The 24,557-nt window shown below is 43.7% G+C and overlaps 1 protein-coding gene across 7 annotated transcripts in view; it reads right to left on the bottom strand.

The window, feature by feature from the left end:
* The window catches only part of RASAL2 (RAS protein activator like 2), a 271,470-nt gene that overhangs the window by 36,861 nt on the left and 210,052 nt on the right, over positions 1-24,557 (bottom strand). For all 7 annotated transcript variants that reach the window (XM_037145588.2, XM_037145589.2, XM_037145590.2 and 4 more), the window contains one exon: positions 8,635-8,744. In XM_037145588.2, coding sequence (XP_037001483.2) covers positions 8,635-8,744 — 110 coding nt within the window. The remainder of the gene's footprint in view (positions 1-8,634; positions 8,745-24,557) is intronic.

Here is a 24,557-nt window from a genome sequence, read left to right as displayed (position 1 = left end):
AATCACTCCTGAATTCATGACCATTTGCTTTCCCATTAGCTTCTAGTTTTGTTGAATAAATGGATGTATGTGTGAGCCCATCTATCCATCCAATAATTCCTTGGAGTGCGTGATGTGGCAGGCGCTATACCAGAGGGAGGGGCAAGGACGACAAAGGCGGGCGGACTGGCTTGGCTGGAGCAACCTGGCAGTTTTGACTGATATTTGGACTGAACACAAATAAATTCTGAGTCAACATAGAAGCTAAAATCCATAAAACTTCTAGAAGAACACAGGTGAGAATCTCTTGGGACACAAACTCCCCCACAAACATTGCTGGTGGCAATGTAAAACAGTACAGTTACTCTAGAAAATAGTTTGATAGTTTCTCATAAACCTAGCCATGTTGTTCCCACACAACCCTGCAGTCGTGAAAACTTATGTGTACACAACTGTTCATAGCAGCTTAATTCAGAAAAGCTAAAAACCAGAAACAAATGTTCTCCACTGGGCGAACGGTTTAACCAGCTGCCACACCCCCATGCGATGGCAAACGAGTCAGTGATAACAAGGAACAAGACCACTGACAGAGGCAATAGCCTGGATGCACTTCAAGGGCGTTCTATTTAGTGGGGGAAAAATAGCCAATCTGAAGGGGTGACCTGCCATACGAGTCCATTTATATAACAGTCCTGAAACAAGCCCAGAGAGATGGAGCATACTTTAGTGGTTGCTAGGGGCTGGGGGTTGTGCAAATGTACACGTGAGATCAAACTGCACAGAACTATAAACACACACAAATGAGTGCGTGTAAAAATGGGGGAAACTTAAAAATGCCTGTAGTCTAGTTAACAGCGCTGCACTCGTGTCGATGACCGGGTTTTGACGTCACACTGACAGTTACAAGGCTCACTACTGCGGAGGCTGGGAGAAGGGTTGGTAAGACTGCACACACTGCTTTTACGGCTTCTTGTGAGTATTTATATTCAAAATAAAGAGTTAAGAAGACAGTTCTAATTAGGAGAAACTCAAGAACCTGAGTGTATTGTTCCAAAAATCCCCCCTACACATGAACAGCACATTGAGCTCCAGGTATCTCCTGACAAAGAACCAACACGCCGACGACTTTAAAACCTGACTTTGTCAGGAAGCCTCGGAACAGAGGATACTACTTGGAAGGTTGGGATCTGAGGGACGTTAGAAAGGGGCGAGGAAATTCTACTTTGTGTGCTTGTCTTCACCTTGAGACTTTGGTGCATGTAAGCAGCATGTCCAGAGAGGAAGACTGGCCATCTGACAGGCATCTGGAGTCCTGGAATGCCTGGCCATAGCACTGATCCCCGCTTTGGAGCGTTTTGAAAGCACATTTGAGCAAAAGGCAGAAACGTCCGTCTTCCCCCATCCCAATACCTTCCCACACAACACGGCTTTCATGTGCAGCGCTGCCAGTACTGATCGTCGGAAACCGCTTTACTGGCTTTTATCTGACAGATGGCTTTGGGACAATGATGACTTTGTGACATCCTATTGATTTTGCTTCTAAAATGGTCCTCCTATCTTGTCTCTGCCTCTTCATTCCCACTGACACTAACCGCCTTAGAGCCTCCATTATTTCTTCCCAATAGCTTTTTGCTAACTGGTCTCTCAAACGTGGTCTCTGCAAACCAAGTCACTTGAAATCCCACGGCTGGACTAATCCACACACACAGCACAATTCTGACCAGGTTATTTCCTTAGTCAAAAATGTTTAAAGGTTTACCCATTGCTTATCTGATAAATTCACTCCTCAGTCTGACGTTCAAGGATGGCCCTGTGTATCGATAACAACTTCCACTCAGAATTCTGAGGACGTCACTCCACCGACTGCTGGCTTTCGATGTTGCCACCGAGAGCCCCAACGTGGTCCCCCACCCTCCTTTCTTACGTAGCCTACACTTTCCTTCTAGAAGCTTCGAAGACATTTTTAAAGCCTTGGTGTGTGATAGTTCATAATGTTGGGATTGGTATCTGTGTGTCGGGGGTGGTCTTTGGTGGGGTGTCTTTGGTTTTTTCTCCTTCACTGTGCAGGGAATTCAGTGGCCTTTCCAACGTGGACTTTCTGCGTCTTCTTGTGTTGGGAAATTTCCTTGTATTATTTCTGTGACAGTTTCTTCTCCAAGGTTTTTCTCTGTTCTCTTTTACTAGAATCTTCTGGGTTGATTCTTCTCATTTTCTGCTCCCTTTCCCAGGAGAGGGACTTGACTTTAGCGTTTGTATTTTTAATTTCCAAGTTTTCTTTCTTGTTCCACTGGTGTTCCTTCTTGCTATTGGGTCGCAGATGCGCAATCTCATCTTTTGAAAATCTTCATCATATTTTGAAGTTGTTTTTGGCTCTGTGCGTTGTCTCTTTCTTTTGGGTTCTTTTTCCTTCCTCCTATTTATTTGTCTTTCATGCTGGAGATTTCCTCAAATATCTGGAGAATCTTGGCTATCTGTTTACATTTAAGGGTAAAAGCACTAACGCGCTCAATGGAAGCTTTGTGAGCTGGAATGGAGCTTATACACTAATGAGCTTCACCATGGACTACTTCCTGACCAGCTCTTTACAAATTTTTTTAACAGCTTTATTGCGATATAACTCACATACCATAAAACTATCCATTGAAAGTGCATTTCAGTGTATTCAGGATTGCAGAGTTATCGCCACAATCTACACTTAAAACGTTTTCATCACTCCAAAAATAAACCTCACGCGCTTGAGCAGTCATTCCTCCTTCATCGCCCCCATCCACACACGTCTGCAGCTGCTGGTGACCATTAATCTACTGTCGCCAAAGAGTTTAGAGATTTGCTTATTCTGGACATTTCATGTAAATGGAGTCATACCATGTATGGTCTTTTGTGACTGGCTTCGTTTACTTAGAATAAAGTTTTTATCCAAGTTGTACCATGTGTCAGCACTTCATTCTTTTTTATGGCTGAATAACATTGTATTGTATGAATATATTATGTTTTTTAATCCATCAGTTGATGGGCATGCGGGTCATTACTACTTTTTGGCATTTATGAATGTAGCTATAAATCTTCATGTATAAGTGTTTGCGGTGACATGTTTTTTTAAAAATCCTCATTTGAAGGCACGGTTACTGACTTTGAGAGAGAAAGGGGGAGGGGAGAAAGAAAGGCATCACTGTGAGAGAAAAACACTGACTGGCTGCCTCTTGCGTGTGTCCCAATGGGGGAATCAAATCTGCAGCCTAGGTCTGTGTCCTGACCAGCAAATCAAACCCCCAACTTCTTGGTGCACAGGACAATGCTCAACCAAGTCACCCAGCCAGGGCATGGTGACACATGTTTTTATTTCTCTTGAATATATTTCAATTCCTAGGAGTGGAATTACCAGCTGGGATTGTCCTGGGAGGAACACAAATATCAGTACCTGTAAGTCTTTTTATCTGGGAAGCTTCCGTTGCTCAGATTTGCTATTTGGAAGCCTGGCTGCCGTCCTTCTACGGCTGTGTGGCAGCGGAGCCTTCCCGGAGTTCTGGGGCCCAGCGGGTAAATCGAGCTCCTTCTTACATCGGAGCCTGCCAGTCGTCTTCATAATGTCCAGCCTTCCCCTCTTCCTGACAACAGATTCTTGTACCGGGGCAGCAGTGGACCCAGGTATAACATTTCCTGGCCTCTCTTGCAAATAAAAGTGGCAAGGAGACATAAATTGAAGTCACCGGATGGGTTTCAGTAAAACTGCTTTAAGAGAAGTAACCTAGCCGGAAGACAGTGCCTCTGCATGGGTCCCGCTTTTCTGGAGCCTGAAACGTGGATGCTATGGCTGGAGCATCTGGTGTTCGTAAGGACGGTGGAGGGAGAGCCCTGGCCCCTTAGCCGCCCACCTTCGGACGTGCATGCGATGAAAACTGACTTTACCTCGTTTAAGCCATTATGGTTTTGAATATCTGTGTACTAGCAGCTGACCTGAATCCTAAGTGATAGACTTCATTTCATAATTTCCTTTTGCAGGACACTATACCTGACCTTCTTTTAATTTTAAGTCATCCACCATTCAGCTTTCTCCTAGTTTCATCAAAGATGGAGGTCATATTTCTCTTTCTTATATTGAATTATTTTTAAGACAAAAAAAGCAGAATAGCTTTTACCGATCAACTTAAAAACTGAAGCTTTACCTTGCAATCTTATTTCCTGCCTCGTCCCATTACACACCATGAATCATAATACTCAGTATTTCTCTTTAAGCTGTAATTTCCTACTCTCAGCTTCTGCTCATAAATTCCATTCTGAGGAAATCTCTCTCCCCGTGACTGTTCCTAAGTCCAAATCATGCCTGTTCGTTAAGGTTCAACTCACTGAGCACTGCCCTCTAAGGTCTTTCCTGCTCCACCCAACAGGAAGTAATCCCCCCTCACACCACTTCCTCCTGGGCATCTACTTCCTTCACTGGACCCTGTGAGGTGGGGCTGGTGCCTAGTCCTCCACATTCTGTGCAGTGTGTGGCTTTTGACTCTGCACGCAGCTGGCACACGTGAAATGCATTACTGTATGTCAAGACATTTGGTTTTTAGAAATATTATTTGTGCCTATGCCCTGCATATTTCACAAAGGAAATTCTGAGTTTAAGGATCCTTACAAATTCACCCAAAATAGCAACACTGGTCCCAAATTCCATCAGGGCCTTAGAGCAGTTTCACTTGTGGTCACCTGCTAGACACACCCGGGGCCCCAAGGGCCTTACTGATGGCTCAGGTCTGCATGTTGAAATAGCCTGTGGTATTCTGCACAGAGAAGCTTTCTGGTCATATGTAGTAAGCCTTCTTTCGATAAAATTAACTCATTTAAAACTGTTTCTCTGCCATCTTAAAGTCGTGACTCAGACCTCACGAGAGTAATTTTATATTTTTAAAAATATGAGTGCAGGTAAGGGTTGTGCTTATCAAAAACCTTCAAGAACTGAGAACATGATCACTACTTCGTTACCCTCTGATACCTCTAGGTAGAGTATTTTCTTCTCTTGATAAAGGGAGAGATAACATTGTTTGCACGGCATCATAATGAGAAATTTAATGAGAAACAGATCCCCAGTCAATTCTGGCCAGGAAAGCCACAAAGCAAAAGACTGACATGTTGGAGCAAGTGAAAAGCTGAAACTTAGATATAATTTAGGGACATGGTTTTAAAATACAAGAAAGCGATTGGGAGAAAATATTAGCAACACGCGCAACAGTGGCTTACAATTCCTATTGCACAGCGAGTCCTGGAATAATGCCACTTTGTTCAACGTTGCGTCCTCATAACGTGGGTGAGATGCTCCAGGAACTGAGCTTCATTTATACCCAGAAGCCGGGGGTAAACTGGTTTCACTGTATCCATCATTACGCTCAAAGTTGCAGAACCTATCAGCGCTGCTGAGTGAGGACTTACTGCAGTAATAAGGCGCTACTCCAAATCATAAGAAAAAGGACAAAAAGCTTTAGAAAAAAATGGGCAAAGGAATGAACAGGGAAGTCATAGAAGAAAATGTGAAAAATAATCAACTTACTAGGAGTTAGAGAAATGCAAATTAAAACAAAGAATTCCCCCACTCCCCAGCCTTTTTTTTGAGTGGCAGAGAATGGTGTAAAGGTTAAGTAAAAACGTAGACTCTAGAGGAAGACTTCTTGGATTTGAACCACCCTTCTGCCATTTGCTAAGCTGTGTGACCTTGTGCAATTTTTACTAATTTCTGTGTTAGTTTTCTCATCTTCAAAATGAAGTCGTGACAGTGACTACCTCATAGGGTTATTCAGATGATTAGCTGAGTTAGTTTATGTAAGATGCTTAGCACGGTGTTTGGCACAGAGGAAATATTACATGGTTATTATTGCTATTCATCTGTCACATCAATCATATGTGAACACTTGTGTGAAAGACGAAGTGATCTGTTGGCTGGCATGAAAACTGATACAGCTTCCCTGAAGAAGAGTTTGTTAAGTGTGTACTCTACATCTAGTAGTTCCATTTGAGTAATCTGACCTGACCCCACAGGGACAGAAAAGCATCACATATGTTCAGAAATATGCATTGCATCTCTGTTTTGTGTCAAAAAGGGGGAAACAAATATCAATCAAGAAGTATGTATATTACAAGAAACTGTAGCATAGTAAGAAGGCAGTGTTTGAACAAAATGATGTAGTTTACACACACTGGCATACAGAGTTGTCCAAAATATTTACAATAAAAGCAAGTCACAATCCCACCTACAGGAAAACAAGCAAAACACGCACATGTGGGCATTTATGTACAGATTTTTAAAGCAGTTTGAAAATACGCCAATTGTTAATGAGGTTATTCATATGGAAGATGGGGAAGGTGAAGAGGGACTTTCGTTTTTTATCCTGTACTTATATATTGAAACTTGAAAAAAACCAAAGATATGTGCGCATTTTATTGTACAATTTAAAAACTTTAAAAACTTTTTCAGTTTTTAAATTGTACAGTACCAGGTTTACCTAGAGTTTCCAGAGATTTGATACAAGAATAGAAATGTTTGACTACTTAGATTTAGACGCTATCTATCATTTTGGAAGAAATGGCCAGACTTCAGGGATCCATGCAGACGACCCAGGAAAACCAGGGGTCTTCGGAAAATCTTTGGTCACACCAGTAAGGGCGCTAATTCAAAGAACTCTGTTCATTCATATCTTGTACCTTAATTCTATTTATCTGTGTCTTCAGATGATCTGAAGGCAAGAGAAACTATTTTTAAAAATTGTAATACATCTCAAACTCTTGTGAACACATCCCTATACAAGAAGAATCAAGTTTTTGAAAAACTTCTCTACAGAAAACCTCCATGATTCAAATGGATTTTCCGAATAAAGAAGGGTCGGCTAATACTTGAGATTTACTAGTGCCTTTTTATGGTGCTGTATTCGAGACAGGAAAGTACGGCCATTGCTGAGGCGGAACGTCATGGAAGGCACAGCTAATGAACTCAGACCGCTGGCCAGGCACCGGCTACGCGGTAGCAATGTAAGAGACTCGAGAACAGAGTCTTTTGGTAAGCCAACCCAGGAATTCCCGTAGGCTACATGCAGCAAACGGAGAAGAGAGCACTTTGTCTGAGAGTAAGAACGTGATATTCAGTGCAAGTTTAAACACTCACTAAAGTGCACTTCCTATAAAAACCGTCGCCCTGCCTCCCGCGTTTACACGTGATGCCCATTGAACAGGGAGAGTTTCAGCTGCTGCACAACATCCTTGTTCTTAAAAGTCAATATTCTGAAAAAAATGTCTCACTCCATTCTATTACAACTTATTTATAAATTGTTTTGCATTCTTAACAATGAGGAGAGTTGCAGAATAATAGGAACCTAAGGGAAAGACAGAAGAAGAGAAAGATTGGTTTTTAAAAATTACCTTAATATGAAGAGGTATAAAAGAGATGATGAACAACATGGTTAGACTGCAGATTGAATAGACTCGAAAACTTCACAGGGCACCTCTAATGGTTTCCAGGGATAGGAAGAGCAGATAAAGCAGGAGTTTCTTATCAACTGGGTCTGGGAGCAATGGTTTTCATCCATGAAAGAAGAGTAATTCTTCCTGGCAAGTCTATAATCTACCATTACAGAGATTATAATTTGTATTTCTGCAGTTTGTGATGCAGATAACAGAAAAACAATGGATTTACTGAAACAGAGGAAATCCAAGTATAAATAAGAGTATCAAAAATGAAAGGCAGATAAGAGTTCAAGTTCAAGCTCTACTAGCTGCGTGACTTTGGGCAAATCTCTCAATCTCTTTTGCCTCGGTTTCTCATCTGTAAAATGAGAAGAGTAATAGTAGTACCTAGGGTGGTATTACCTGGGAAAATATGGAGAATGCTTGGCACATAGTGGGCACTCAATAAATCTGTGTGATGGTGGTAATATGCCAAGACAGAAAAAACTACTACTTCCTAAATTTTATTTATTAATGATGGAATATGAAGTGTTCTAAATGTGTCCATTCTAGTGCACACTCAGTGATTTTAGAAGGTTGTTATCATTGGTGAGCTGTGTATTTGGGGTTCACTCAAGCTGGTAGTCCCAATTATTGAAATCCAGGCTTCATTTTCATGCATGCCCTCCAGCCATCACCGCAAAGCAACAAGGCCAATGCCATCCGCTGTACACAGACAACCACATGGCAGCGAAGAGCATGTGCTCCGGAGGCAAACTGCCCAAGTTCAAATGCCGTTTTTGCTATTTGTGGAGCTATATCACCTTGCGCAAAATAACCTCTTATACAATTATAAAAGATTAACGTAATATCTTATGGTATTGTTATAAAGATTAACAAATAAGACAATGTGTATAGTGCTCATAAAAATATTAGCTATCATCATCATCATCGTCATCCCTTATAGTCAGAAAAGACATGGTTTCTGGCAACCAGAACTGAATTCTACAGAAATGGCACTGTGCACCCACACGCTCTCCAATATTCTGAGATTCTTAAACAGGCTGGACATTTGAGTCAATACTTTGGACCCTGCCTCCGTCTGAGCAAGACAAAAAAGTAAATTTGTACTGGATATTTCCAATTGTCAATGGTATCCAATTATCAAAGGTAGAGAAGACCAATATCAAAACCCACTGTAAAACCGCTTTTTCTGTTTCAAGCAAGGTCACGTCCTACCTGTCATCCGTATTGCGAAGCGATGGCAGCCGAAAGCTCGTGTTTCTGTCCAGTTTTGACTGGCTTTTGGTCCTCTTGATGGAGCCTTTCAGGCGCTTGCTGAAGAACCCCTGCAAGGAAAAGGCAGAGGTGATGGGAGGGAGAGCCGGGGGGGGGCAGAGCCGGGAGGGAGACCCGCGGCCCATGTGCTCGGCTGCACCACCTTCGCAGACAATACTCAGAGTTTTACAATGAAAACAGGGCCCAGCTTTCAGTTTTTCAATTTGTAAATAAGAGTTGCTTGAAACCACCTGGTAATAAGACCAAAATTATCTTCTTCCATCATAACTGGGATAATTGAACTTTTTGAGAGCACTTCATTTCTTATTTCTTAAATAGTTTTCATACTAGCAATAGTAGAGAAACTAACTGTAATAAGAGATTTTTAAAAAACATAACAATATAAAAAAATATACTCTTTTCTATGAAGATGGTATCAGCAATTTCAATCGAAATAGCATCCAGTAACTTCCTGAACTGAATTAAAAGAAAACAGGGAAAGAGAATAGCATGTACAAAGGCCCCGGGATTAGAAGGTACTTGGTGCATCGGAGGAATAAAAAAAAGTTATCAGGGCCCTGGCTGGTGTAGCTCAATGGACTGAGCGCAGGCCTGCGAACCAAAGGATCTCGGTTCAGTTCCCAGTCAGGGCACAGGCCTGGGTTGCAGGCCAATTCCCAGCAAGGGACCCACGAGAGGCAACCATACATTGCTATTTCTCTCCCTCTCTCCTTCCCTTCCCCTCTAAAGATAAATAAATTAAAATTTTTAAAAAGTTATCAGTGCAGAGTAATATGTCACTGGTCTCAAAAGTGTTAACATCAGGTATGATATTTGTAAGGTTAAGTTTTGAACGTAGATGAACTATTTTACAATGAAATAAGAATCATTTAGGAAACCATGGAAACACCTAAACTTCAGAAGAATTAAGTCCTTTACAGTTTCTGGCCCCTGCTTGTCTCCTGCTACTTTCCACCAAACTATCCAGAGCTCCTTGAATATCTTCTTGGTCTTACTGCCTGGCAAATAACGGGCTTTCAAGGTAAGTTGATTGAATAAAAGAATAAATGCAAGAATGAATGACGATGATCACTGCTTTCAAGGGAAAACATTCTATTGTTGGCAGGTGAAAGGACATATTATAAAAGTATGTCAAAATGCCTTGAGAAAATGTTGTAATTCAAAGAAAAGTATTTTGACATGCAGAAATTAACACCATGAGGTGATTATCTTATAAAAGCTGTGTCTAGTAAATCTTTCCATAAGGAAAAAAAAACGGGGCCAGGATCAGCATGTCCAATCTCCCATGTTCTGTTAGTTACCGCCATACCCACCACTCTGGGGCGAGGACCATAGTAATCAGGGTAAGCTAGGTTATGCTTATCTAATGACCCCGTAATCTCAGTGGCCATAAACAGCCACGTCTGCAAGTGGGTCAGTTAAGGAAGCTGGGGGCCCAGCCTTCTGCTGCCCCCATACAGGGGATTTGGCTCAAGGAGGCTCCATCCATGTGCTTCTGGAGTTGCTGCAGCAGGTAAAGGAAATGGGACAAACTGGGGACCAGCTCTTAGACCTCCATGTCTCATTTCATTGGACAAACGGTCACACGGCCACATCCAATTTTATTAGGGACGGGATGTATAACCCTACCGTGTATCGGAGAGAGAACTGGAAATATCTAGTGGACTACTACAGTGCTTTTCCATGCCAAGTGTTTTGCAAACACACAGGCATTGCTCCTTGCATTGTAAAAAATAGAAACAAACTTATTTAAATCAGAACTAGAACTATTTTGTTGACTAAAAAAATGTTTATGCTCTTTCTTGTTGTTCTTCTACCCCAAAGAATAATGTCCCATAGACAAGTGCCCTAGGCTGGCTTTTTATTCGGGTTCAGAGGCTGACGGGCGGGAAGAGGACGGGGTTGTTTATTAAAGAGCCACGTTTCTCGGGGATGGGCCTCTGTCCAGTCTCCCATACAACTGCCATGTCCTTAGGGAAAGTCACAGTTGCCTGTTCTCCGAGGCAAAGGCTTGCTGTTCACGACTTCCTCCGACTCAACAAGGACAAATCTCCTCACCTGCTCAGACCTGGGTTTACAGATTCTACCAGGACCTGCCTGTGGTTGGTTCAACAAACCACTGGCCTAAGCTGAGATCCAGCCACCGGCCTGACCAAATACTGTGGATAAAAACACCCCGACAAAAACACGGGAAGCAGTTAACTGAGGATGTACTTGTAGATGCTCACTCACGCAGCACTTTAACCCGACCCCTTGTGGCCCCTAGAGCATGCATCACCTTGCAACCTATTTAAAATACATATTTATTTTATGTCTATTTGTTGCAAAGCACTGCACCAGGGCATGTAAAAAACTCCTAGATAAAACAAACCTCTACCTTCAAGCAGCTTACATAACATGGGATCTGGAAATGAAATATGAATACGTGGCACAATATAAGTATGTGGCACAGTTAGGAAGGTGCATGTTCCTAGTGCCCGGCATTTTTAAGCACAAAAGTCATCCTATTTCTTTGACTCTAGCACAACAGCAACCGCCACACCGTTATATCGTGTATGCTAAGGAAAAAGCCGCCAACTGGACTCCAACACAATGCTTTACCACCTGGACCTTTTACTTCCGATCACAGACGTCCTTCAAACACCGGTTCAGGCAGGCTTTGTCACATGCCACATGGCATCTACATAAGAACACACGCAATGTGAATTGGCTGAGGGATTCCTAAGGCTTCCCCGTTCTCCGAACTGCTTTTTCACTCAGAGTTGCTCCTGTTTCTAAGATGATCGACCCCCCATATCCTTTTCAGAATTTCGATGATGGAACACATCTTTCAAGAAGAATCTACATATGAAGATGCTGAAAGTGAAATGTGCACCTTAGAGTGGCGAAACATGGGTCTGTTTCAGGGAGGCACGCCGGAAATGGCGCTGGGGATGAGGGTAAGAAGAGGTCGCTTCACTTGGAGAAGAAGGGGAAGCCACAGGGGAGGTCCGAAGGGCAGACGGACGGGGTTTGGGGCCCGGGTGCCGAGGGGCAGAGTGAGGCAGGGTGTGCAGGTGAGAAGCCACTGAGCACACAGTAAGGAGATCTAGTCTGGCTGGGATATGGTTAGGAACACCTACAATGAGATTAGAAAGGCAGTTTATCCAGCTATTAGTGTATAATTATGGTCCCACTGGTCCTTAAACTTGTGAGTATAAGGCTCTATATCTATCTCAATATCTACCAGAGTGTTTAAAGCCTAGTTGGTGCTCAATAAGTATCTGATTAACTATGTACACGAAATTATGGTTGTTTTGGCAACACAGATAAAGGACAGTTTCAGATAGCCTGGGGACAGTTCACAGAGGCACACAGTAGAACACGCTGTACGAAACTCTGTTTTTCTTCTTGATACGAGTGAAACCTGGCTTTCTCCTGAGAATGCAGTTTAGCTCAGAGCCCCTCCTGAGAGAAGATTTCCACTGTCCCCTGCCCAATATTCAGCGGTACCCAGGCCGAGGTGCTGGGATTTTCCAAGCTCACCATGACAGCGTCCAAACCTTTATTCCAAAAAGTAATTTTATTCCATAAAACACTGGTTTGGAATGAAGCAAATTCTTTGCAGTCCATACCATCTTGATCTGGCACCCTTTACTGTTCTTTGCTGCTCTCATGCATTAGTCTCTCCTTCACCTTCTTTATTCATTCAGGACTTTAGGCCCTAGTCTGTCTCTTTGCCGTATTCTGTCTCTTCACTGCTAACCCCATACTCATAAGTTAACCAGACAGGGATCCATCTCATACCCCAGCCTCGAAATTCCCTGACCAAAATCAGTGTCCTCCTCTCCTGCTACCCACTCCTAGGACCACACCCTAGACAGTAACATCACTCAGGTACCCCACCTTAGACATCTTAAGCAGGAAGACTCTGCTTTCTGACTGTCCTTCCTGACCACACAGCCCTTCCTCCCAATACATCTGCTCCTCAACCTCCCAGAAACCCCAGTCTCTTGGCCGCCCGTCTTCTCCCTGTAGATGATTTCTTCTCTATCCAACCTGGACTTCACGGTCAATCACCTGAAGCTCTTTTATCACCAATGACCTCCATTCTCTTAGCGATCAACTCCCCCAAATCAAAGCTGGATCCGTGTTTAAATTCTCATCCCATGACCAAGCTGTGGAAGACGACCACCTAGGGCAACACTTTGATGCTACTAAAAATTCACTGCCTCAAGCTAGGCCCGGCTCCTACTGTGCCTCTGTCCTGGACCACACGTGCACTGAGCCCCGTGGCAACGATACACGCTCTGGGAAAGCTCAGAGCAGAAGGCATGCCCATTTGCCCTTTGCCTCCTTCTGAGCAACCCCAAAAGCACAGGTCGCTCACTATGCTTCATACCACGCCATTCTTCTGACTACAGTTCACTGGGCCGGGGTAGAAAATTGACGCAAAGCCACTTACAAGAGTGGCCCTGGTAAGAGTTCTGCCTGTAGGATAGGGTTTCCGCTGGAGGCTGCTAACTCCGCCAGCCTGATTCCTGGCCGCCCCCGGCTTCATGCTGTCCACGCCAGCACCTCTACAAGCCCCTGGTCCTCTGCACTGGCCAGGCATCTCTGCTGTCGCTCACACTCCCTCCCTTGCCCCTGGCCAAGTCAGACTCGGCTCAGGGGTGATCTCCGGTGTGCCCCTTTCGACATGTCCTGACCCTGCTGCAGATTAGGGGCTCCTCTTCTGTTTCCAAATATCTATAAATAGCGCCAGCCTTACATTTAGCACCCTGCATGCCTATTCATTTGCCAAGAGTTTCCCTACTAAACTCTGAACTCCCTGGGGCAGGGGTTAGACAGTCTCTGTGTTCCCAGCGGGTCTGGGATCCGGCACTTAGGAGCAGCTCCATAAATACCTGTGGAACTGAAACAAAACAGGCAGTGGAGTGAACGAAAGCCACCCTGGTGTTTCTGCTGCAGCTGCCGTCATAGGAGGGGCAGGGAGCGCTGCAGCAGACGGTACGGCTCCAAGTCCTGGCCCCAACGTCTCGGGGTTGAATGGCCTCGGACAAGTCACAGCTTCTAGGTTTCTCATTTCTTATCTGTAAAGTGAGGATTAAAAAAAATCCTTATCCTAGAACCATTCCAAAGAATAGGATAATTGGATGCAAAAACTACTTTGAAAGGAACGGTCCTTGGAAGTATCACCCGAATGTGAATCCAGGGGGAGACTTCTGAGCAGGCAAGGTGACATCGTGTGTCTCCTAGACACTACCCGGGAAGAGAAGGAAACTAGCGTGAGATCCGCAGGAGCAGGGAACTGTTTTGTGCGGGGCTGTACCCTTGTGCCTACGGTGATACTTGGTGTATTATAAATGTTCCGTTAACATTTGTAGACTGAATGGATTACCAGAGGGCTTCCCGGGTAGGAAGCACTGGTGACGTGCTTTCCGATATGCAACACCATTTAACGGGTGCAACGCCGCCACAGATTTGGCATTCAGTTGTTTGCTGTAGGCAATGCATGTACATTTGAGGTACGTGAGATATACCAGCAAACAGAACAAGTGCAAATCTCTGCCCTCATTAAGCTTACATACCAGTGGAATGAGACAGACAGTAAACAAAGAACCTAATCAATTAGTAAAAAACCAGCATCACAAAACACGGAGCTGTGTCAACGGATGGGAAACGTAAAGTGGCCTTGGTAGGTCTTAGGGAGAAAGGTTACAGAGAAGAGGCTCGAGAAGGTGAGTCAGCCCACAGACAGGAGGCGGGGAAAGCAGCCCGGACACCAGGAACGGGCTGGGCAAAGGCCTGAAGGCAGAAGTATGTCTGCTGTGCTGAAGAAGGAGCCCAGAAGTCAGCATGGCCGAGTGCAGAAAACGGTGGGGGAGGGTGTGGGAAAGGAGGGCAGGGAGCGAGCAGGGTGGTGCCAGTGCAGACCCCGCTGCTCGGATCTCCCAGAACGTCACCAGTGAGAGGCAAGTCTATTGAGAGCAGTCACAAATCAATGGGCATTGGCTTTTCTGAGAGCAACACCTTTAGCTGCAAAATTGGACAGGTGCACTGATTTAATTTGGTTCTGAGCAAGAACATGCAACATGCAAAGAGTGCGTGTTCTCCTGGAGCAGCAGCCGGCACGTCAGCAGCCGAGACGCAGGGCCGCCGCCTGACTTCCCCAGGCCACACGGCTGCACGGTGGACGCAGAACTTCCCGTCCAGGCCGCCGGACCTGGGCCCCTCGCTCTATAACTGCTCTGCCACGTCAGTTTTCCACATTCTAACTCCTCGAATATTCTAGGAACTACAGTAGAATGTATTTTTCTCATGGATGCTATACTTAACTTCACACAGATCTTATTATAGAATTATACACCACAAAGAGGCGGGATGCAGTATGACAGCCGAAAAATGAGAAATGAACAAAAAACCCACCAGTGTGACAACCTACTTAGAAACATTCGTCTCTAGGACTCCTGTTTATGTCATGATACTAAATTGAAACTCTATTTAAATTACTTGTATGTGTAAGTGATCCTATGGTCATCAAGAGAAAAAAATCCAAATCCAAATGTAAAGACTGATGGAGGCCAAGGGGAAAATGTTTCTCTCTCTTTCATGTCAATTTGTGATTCTATGTCTCGTGTTAGCGTGAGAAGCAAAGGGCTCCTTGCAAGCAAGCTCTAAAAATCCAACTGTAGAAGTGGAAACAAAGGAAGAGACCACAAATGAAGCGATTTCGTGCTCCTGACACAAACCTCATCAGAAAAAACACTGATCAAACCCTTGAAAGAGACCCTACCTCATCCAGCTCCCCTCTGAGATGCCCATGCCACCGTCCACAGTTCTTAAGAAGAGTATAAAGCTTATCATTTTAAACTACGACAGTCATTGCAACTGATGCAACTTTAATTAGTTGGTACTCACTATTTTCTTTCAAAGTAAAGCTTTAAATTATCAACTGCCAGGGAATGAAAGAGCCAGATGCAGCCGCGCTCGGTCGCTTGGTAAATGTTAAGATAACGGCAGAAGGTGTTCACCACCTGCAAATTGGAGTAACCCCTGAAGACCAACCTCGGCCATCAGGGCTCCATCAGAGACTGAAATAAAACTGCTGCCAGGCAACCAGGCTCCGAAGCCTCAGTGGTGGCGATAAGTGACGCTGGGTGTCCTAGCGTCTCCGCTGTTCCCTTAAGACATGGGGCGGTGGAGGCAGAGAAACCTGTCGTTACCTTTGCCACAAAATCTCAGCGACCAGCAGCAGAACCCTGCTCTACTCCTGCCGGAGGCTTTCTGGTCCGTGACCACACAAGGGATTGTGCAACTTTAGGTGATTAAAGAATTTTAATAGTAGTTCCTTAAACTGTTATGACTTGCACTCAGGAAATGCCACCTTGTCAACTAGAAAGGACCCAGGTGAGAAATGCTTTCATTCTTGCTTTTTAAGTTTTAGTTTCATAGTAAATCAACCTCTGTATTTTGCATAGTTTAGCAGTCTGTATTATTATGGACTGTAAGTATTCAGGGAGAAGGGCTATTGCTATGTCATATATAAATTAATTCCCTTCCTTCCTCTCTTAATATAACTTTGGAACTTGTAGATGTTCAATAAATGTTGACACAAATCTAATTACAGAGAATTAACAAGGAGAAAGGAAAAGGAAGGGTAACTGAAAACGCTAAACTCCATTTTCCAACCATCGTGCTTTATTTACTTAGGTTATCTTCCAGTTACTGGAAACCCAAACCGGAAGGGAAACCCTAGCTAACGAGAACAATAACAGAACAACAGACAGATGCGAGACGCGTCACTACAGGTCACAGCAGCTCCAAATCGGGTGGCTTCTCCCCTCATGGGGGTTTCCGGGTAGTGGATAGATGTTGTTTTGTTTGTTTGGCAATTTTAAACATCAAAGGGAAGAAGATAAGGTTCTATCATAAATTGTTTTCCTAGACTGAGCTGATGCTTCAGAATCTTTGCACACGCAGCACAGTGATCTGCATTTTTGACAAGCATTCGGTGATTCTCTTTTATGAAGCAGAGTAAGGCTTTTATTATGATACTTTTAAACATACAAAAGCACAGAAATGAACATATTACACACATACCCTTTATTAGAGCTGACCAATGCTAACATACCGATGCCATTAGATTACATTAAAATATAAGAGTAAATATGTATAATGATAATAGACAGCATATTACAATTTTTATAATGTGATGTTAAAACAAACTGCTATGTCAAGATCTGCCAGGGGGAAATGGAGGACATTTGGCACACCTTCTCCACCTCTGATAAATATTCTTTGTCTTAGGGGTTCATTTTTAATTGATTGAACACTGGTAAGTCAGGTTCCTTTTGATTATTATCTTCCCATTAAGTTTTTCCAACCTTTTACTTGCAACTTACATAGATTATGTATTAAATGTACCTTTCCTTTGAAAACATTAGGTTTGTGGAGGCGTAATGTATGAAAAGCAAAACCCACCATTTTTAACTGGACACCTTGATGAGTTTTGACAGATGTAATCGAGACAGAGAACATCTCCATCACCCCCCAAATTATAAAATGTTTAACAGTCAATCCCTTCCTTGCCCCCTGGCTCCTAGGAAGCCACGGACCTGCTTTGTCTCGACAGGCCCGTCTTTTCCAGACGTCCCATAAATGGAATGGTGCAGTATGGAGTCCCTTCCACTTGGCAAACTGTTTTTGAAATTTTCTGTGTTGCTGCATGTGTTTGTGGTCTGTTCCTTTTTATTCCACTGTATGGACATACCAGCGTTTGTTTACCCATTTACCAACTGATGGGCATTTGAGCCACTTATAAATAAATCTGCTTTAAAAACTGAGAACAGGTCTTTATGTGCCACACATGGTTTGGGAACCACCGATTTAAAAGTTTGGCAGGAAATTCACACACAGCATGGAAGAAATGGCAGCCTTTTACGAGGATAAGATGTTAATGAGGTGAGTGGGGCAGGGATCTTGGGAAGGAAGGAATTCCTGAGTTTTTTCCTTTATATTGGAGTAATTTTTGATTTATAGCAAATCTGAAAAAATAGTAGAGTTTTCTGTCGCCTCGCTTCCCCTGGTGTTAACATCTTATGTCACCGCAGTATAATTATGAAAGCTAGGAAATTAACACAGGCACCATACTGACCGAAATTACAGACCTAATTTATAATCTCACCAGTTTTCCCACTGTATTAGTTTTTTACTGCTGCTGTAACCAGTCACCACAAGTATGGTGGCTGAAACTGGACCAGTTTATGCTCTTATAGGTCTGTATGTCCGAAGTCCAGCACAGCTGTCCCTTGGCTAAAATCAAGGGGCCAGCTGGGCGGCCTTCCTTGGTGAGGGCTCTAGTGGGGAATCTGTTCCCCGACTCTTCCTTCAAAAGGCCAACCAGAGTTGCTGGTGTGTGGTTCCTTTCTCTGTCTGCAAATCCAGCAATATCGTCTCTCTCTGAAAGGGCCTCAGGTTGTAAGGCCTCACGTGATTAGATTGGACTCACTTGGGTAATCTAGGGCTCTCTTCCTACCTTAAGGTTTCTAGCCTTCATCACATCTGCAGAAGTCGCTTGCCTTGTAAGAGAGCGTATTCACAGACTCCGTGTGTTAGGATTTGGGCACCTCAGCGGGGGCAGGGGTACTGTGTGAAGGTGAAGGAGTGAAGGTACAGTGACCACCAAACCGAGAAGGAGGGACCTTATGACTGAAGGACGAAGCAGGCAACTCCACTCATTATAACAAAATCTACTGTAGGCTGACTGACACACAGGGAGAGGGGTGGACAGATGACCCAGCACTCTGTACGGATTATTCTCTGCTACTGGACAGTGGTTACATCCGTATTTGATAGAGGAGCTGAACTGCTAACTGGCAAAGCAAAGGAAATGACAATGCAGCCCCAGCCAGGAACCACACCTCTTGGTGGTCTTATGATGGATAATCGCTTAGCACTAATGCCAATGCGCCATTTGATGTTTATCTCGGTTGCCATTGCATCTCATCTGTGTTCTGACAGGAGTCTTTCTGGCTCCATCGTGTAAGCTCACGGGACACAGCTCACCACGAACTCTGAGGCTCTGGTGCAGGCTGAGACGAGTCAGGTCAGAGTTCGCAGGACAGAAAACGCTGGGACGCGAGACAGAGTCAGGTTTGTTTAAATCGACACACATACGGGCCTTATTTAACCTTCCACATGTAGCTTATGTAATGGCTTTCTAATGAGTGGGCATTTAGGTTGCTTCGGTATTTTGCAGTTACAAACAGTGCTGTGAGGCACACCTCGTGCACGTGAATTTCCAGGCTGACGGAGGCGTGTTTTCAGGGAAGATGCTAGAAGCGGGATGGCTGGGTCCAAAGGAAAGCGTGCTGCAGCTTTGCCAAAATCCCCTCCAGAGCAGGGGCTGGCCCAGTGTGCGAGGCAGTGCCTGTCCCCACGGCCTCGCCAACCGCATCTGCTGTCGTACTTCACAGTTCCTGCTGGTCCAGACGGTGGAAGAGCATCTCTGAACTGCTTTAATTTGCATTTCTCCGATTATGAATCTGAACGTTATTTGTGTATGTTCAAAGCAATTTTTAAAGTCTTTGAGAATCACCTGTTCATATCTTTTTTATTTTCAATTTTTCTATTGGGCTTTTGGATATTTATGTTTTTAATAATTCTTCCTAAGTTGTGACTATTCTCTCCCAGTCAGCCAGCTGTCGTGATTAAACTTTGTGATGATGTTTCTTGCCATGCAATTTTAAAAAGTCATTGTTTTGCTTCTGGCTTTTCAGTCAGCACTCCAGAGTGCGTTTTCCTACATTAAGATTAAAGAGGAATTCATCTACGTTTTCGTCTAGTAGCTGTGTAGTTTATTTATCCTTCACATTTAGATTCCTAATCCATTTTGAGTTCACTCTTGAGTAAAGCGTGATACATACACATCTAATTTTTCTTTTATCCAAATGGCTATGCAGGTTGCCTTCACTTTTTATTCTGAGTACGACTCCTCAGGAAACCAGTCTCCATTTCTAATGGGAGTCAGTCTCTGGTTTCTCATGGCCTGAGCGCTTTCGTTTGTTCTACTGTTTTCTCCCGTCTTGACCCACCACTTGTTCTGTTCCTATTTTCCACCCCTACAGAGTCCTGCCTCCTGAAGGCAGACACTATGGGCCTCAGTCTGTGGTTCTTCAAAGCTTAGCACCTAGTGGGGTACTTGATGTGTGTGCATGTGTGTGCGTGTGTGTGCAGAATGCTGAAATGACTAACCTGAATTATTAAGAAAAGCCCAACCCACTCAAAGTAGGGAAAATATCTAATATTTCTGAGGGGAAGGTGTCAAAATTATTTAGCTAGAACCAAATCTTGTGTTTAAAGAGGGAAAGTTTGGTATCGGGAATATTCACTTCTGTAACACACCTCGGTCCCTGCTAATGAGGTGGAAGTCGATTTTCTCATGACTGGCAGACTGCTGGCCTTCAGATACGGATATTACGGGAGATGGTCTTAAGGGACAAGATAATGAGAAATGATGGGTCAAAGCGAAGAAAGCGAACACCCGCCCGCTGTGAGGTCTATTAGTTTCCTGGCCGTTCCTCCCCGAGGCCATCACAGCGGCCTGAAAAAGCACCAAGCGACAGCAGCGTGTGGAGGACATCTCTCCTCGTGGTCAGGGGAGGTGAACCGGGTAGATTTGACTGAAGCTGCCCCTCTCTGGTTTTCAGGTCTCTAAGAATAACAGCGTCACAGATGGAGGTGTGCTTTGGAGCCTGTTCGTTATTTTAAAGAATAAAATTCTCACTGCTTCTGGTGAAACAGAACGCACCTAAGGCCTGTCTTATGAAAACGGTGGTGAACAAAGGTGCAAAGTAGAAAAATGTAATTACTCCTCACTATTGAATGTCTCTCACGGAAAAAATTGTATTAGGTATATTTTTCTAACCCCTCGAGGCTATTTCCTAATTATACTACTGTTTTTAATCATGCAAACATTTTTGCATGATAAATTTAGGACCCAAAATGCTAGCAAACTGGTCCTTAATATCCAGTGCCTTTTCATCCGCACACCTCCAAGGACCTTAGAACACTTGTGCAGAGTTTTATTACCATAGAAAAGACATTAGGAGCCTTGAAGAAGGTCCAACGATTTGCTCTTTGTCATACAAGTGAGATGATAGGTGAACATACATTTTAAAAAAAGGCTGATCACTTCTTTGCCTGTTCTAAGTACAAATTCTTTTTTAAAAAGATTTTATTTATTCTTAGACAGGGTGGAAGGGAGGGAGAAAGAGAGGGAGAGAAACATCCATGTGTGGTTGCCTCTCGTGTGCCCCTCACTGGGGACCCGGCCTACACTGTATTCACCTAATTCCTGGGGAACAGAAATTACTGTGGGACATCAGAACCAGGCATTAGCAGAATGCAGAGGACTGTTTAGAAGATTCTCTGAGACAATATTGCTGTCTGTTTCCTGATGCATCGATCACTGACTTCACTTCTGTGCAAGATTGAAAAATCCTCCTACTATGAAAACTCTCAGCATTATCCCATTAAACCGGCCCCCGTAGAATACATCTTAACAAGAGTGCGGGGGCAGAGGTGGACAAAATTAAAAAGGTCAAACAGTTTATTTAATGGCCACAACGGGCAACCACTTATTTTCTTTCTCTAGAAATTTTCCTATTCTGGACATTTCGTATAAATAGAATCATATCGTATGTGGCCTGTTGAGGCTGGCTTCACTCCTTTAGCACAATTTTCGAGACTCACCCATGTTGGAGCAGGCACCAGCCCTTCACTCTTTTTATGGTGGAAAAACACGCCACTGTGTGGGTGGACCGCGCTCAGCTTGTCTCTCTTCAGCTGACGGGCACGTGGGTTGTATCTACATTTTTGCTGTTACGAATAGTGGTGCTATGAACATTCACATACAAGATTTGGTTTGCACAGTTGTTTTCAATTTTCTTGTGTATATTCCTAGAAGTAGAATTGCTAGGTCACGTGGTTCTCTCTGTTTAACCTTCTGAGGAATTGTCAAACTGTTTTTCCAAGTGCCTGCCCCATTTTACATTCTCTCCAGCAAGGTATAAGGGTCCTAATTTCTCCACAGCCTCGCCAACACTTACTACTGTCTCCCGTTTTGATTATAGCCATCCTAGTGCGTACAAAGTGGTACTGCACGGTCTTTGTGTGCACTTCCCTAATGACTCATGACGTTGAGCACCTTTCCATGTCTCGAATGGTCATTCGCATATCTCCTCTGGAGAAATGTCTATTCGAATCCTTTTGGTGACTTTTAATAGCTACTCAACAGTCTGACAAGAAGAATTTACACTGCTATCTTAATTAAATACGCTGCTTGGAATGCAGTTCATTTAAAATGAGATTTGTAGATGTTTAATACAAAACAAATAAAGTGTTTAAAAATCCAGTGGAATGGTACTGGTACTGATAATAGAATTAAAGGGCCCGGTGGTAGGAAGGGGCCTCAGGGCCACTACTATTTACCACCAATGCCTGTACCTTGCTGAGTATTGGTACAGCTAATCCTAGCAAAATCAAGAAGTTGGCAAGGTTCCCCTTCTATCCCTAACTTCTGTGAAAGAGAAAAGTACTAATACCAGTTATACTTAGTGGCTAATTATATGCTCCCTTAAGTGGGCATTATCCCTTCAAAACGTTTATCTCTAATTGTGAAATGAAAGGTGTGAGGCCTCCTTAAATGGTAAAGCAGAAGAAATACCCGTGCTGGGAGAAAGAGGAGCTCGTAGCACAGTGTCCACAAGAACGAGCTGCCAGCGAGCTCATCCTGCCCTCTCTCGCACGCAGCCCTGGTCTCCAGGGCAGGGTGAGCTGCAGGCTGCAAACCCATTTCTAGGAGTGGTTTCCACTGTCCTTTGACAGCTTCAGGGATGGGCTTGGAACTGTTCCCTGCCACGCCTGCCCCCTTTCCCCCAGGTTTTTGGCGTGTCCTTTTTATCCCGCTTAAAGGTCATATCTCATCTTCTTTCTTTTTTCTCTGCTCCAAGTTCTATATTTTCTAGGATGTTTATCATGAATAGATTTTCAAATTACACCCATTCTGATTACAAAATGATTTAAGGGTATTGTTAACATTTAATGTCTTCAGACGGTAATTTTTCTTTTCTGACATCCCTCTGTTTATTACATTATTTTTACCTCTGATAGCAATATTGTGATAGACATAAATGAGTAAATATTCATATATTATATATTCATACATATATGAATATAAATATGCCCTTTATTAAAGGAGGGGTCACTGTAGGGTGATCCTATTATGGATTTTCACTCCACGCTGATGGTCAGCAAAGAGAAGGAAGAAAGACGGACACAGAATATTTAAGCCGTAGAGGGCAGAACTCCGGGGCCCTGAAACACAATCGCGATGAGAATATAAAAATTAAAATAGCACCTAAGTGGCTTGGGTGCCATGAATTCAAATTGGTTACTTCACCCCTGAGGCTGAGGTTCTTAAGCTGGTCAGAGGTCACCGAGCCACAATAAAACACGTGTTGTGTAAGTGCGGACAAGTATTTTGTGAGAAGTGTTTTGTCACAGGGCTGCCTGCCTGACTGTGGCAAACACTTAGAAGGGCCACTCACGCACAGCGCAGTGAGTGTGTGCCAGACTCAAAGGTACAGAAGGAAGCCCCGGTGTCCACGGCGCAGACACTGACTGAAGCGGGTCCCTCACGTTTTAATCAATCATTTTGACAAACAGTTCCAAACCCTGGGAGCATGTTACAACCTTCTGGGAAGTTTTTTAAAACACAGAAGATTAGGTTCTAGCCCAGAGACTTCCCTTTCACTGGTCTGAGGTGTAGACATTGGTCTTGTTTTTGGTGATTTGGTCCCTGCGTGATTTTTTTAGGTACAGCCAGAGTCGAAAACCACTAGTTTGGACAACGAACACTTTCTGGTCTTTATGAAGTCAGCATGAAGCTTGCTGTCTCTTTCTTTAACATGGAAAAACAAAGATCTTACTAAGGATGTTATTGGTCTTCCTGATGATTCTATTCAAAACAGAGACCAATACAAACCGAGTCCAAAATCTTCACACTCCAGAAAGGACGTGACATTTCTTTTCACGCAGGAATTGAACTTAGTCTACATTTATTATTCTCAAGCTTCGCTCCCTTCTAGAAACCATGGAAAGGCTCCCCCTCTCACCGGTCTTTTGTACCGAGTGCATTAGCTGCCTGGGAATGCTCAGGTGCCTCTGTGACAGGAACACAAGGGTCACACAGAAAGAGTCAGCCGCTGCTCTCGCTCGACTATGCTCCCTGGTTGTCTTGGCATACGTTTTAGGGCCTGAATTCTTTCAGAGCCAAGCTCCAAGCCAACACAAACGCAGCAGCTGCGACTGCATTGTGTTGGGTTCACATGAAAGGCCGCTCAGACCATTGTGGGACGGAGATGAGAACACTGAGCCGAGCACCTGGCCCGGAACACAGTCCGCCTTCTCTTGGCCAGAGCTACACTGACGGCATCGTCTAAGGAGCAGCGATACAAAAACCGTAAACATCAATAGGCACTTTATACATAGGATGTTGAAGCAAGGGGGCCGTTCCAAACACTGAGGCAATGTGAAACAGACACATACGATTACAAGGCGTGATCATTTTCCCTTCCTGAATTCAACTATAAGCCCCTAAATAACTTTTCATTAGTTTACTCATTTCTTCCTAATAACTCTTATAGTATTTAAGTGTAGTTTTGAAAATGCATAAAACAGAATGGATACCCTATTGGAAGGAAGACACGAATGTGACCAACGCAAAAAGTCTACTAGGGTGGTAAAGAAAAAGTGACAAATAGGATCTTTAAAAAGAGGCAAAAACTATTTGAATTACCAAAACTGTTCTTGAGGAATCT

This window comes from Artibeus jamaicensis, unplaced genomic scaffold (assembly GCF_021234435.1).
Source record: "Artibeus jamaicensis isolate MK-2021 breed Jamaican fruit bat unplaced genomic scaffold, CSHL_Jam_final contig_327, whole genome shotgun sequence".
NCBI classification, from domain to species: domain Eukaryota; kingdom Metazoa; phylum Chordata; class Mammalia; order Chiroptera; family Phyllostomidae; genus Artibeus; species Artibeus jamaicensis.
Note: the sequence above shows the minus strand (reverse complement) of the source record. Positions and strands in the feature narration are given on the sequence as shown.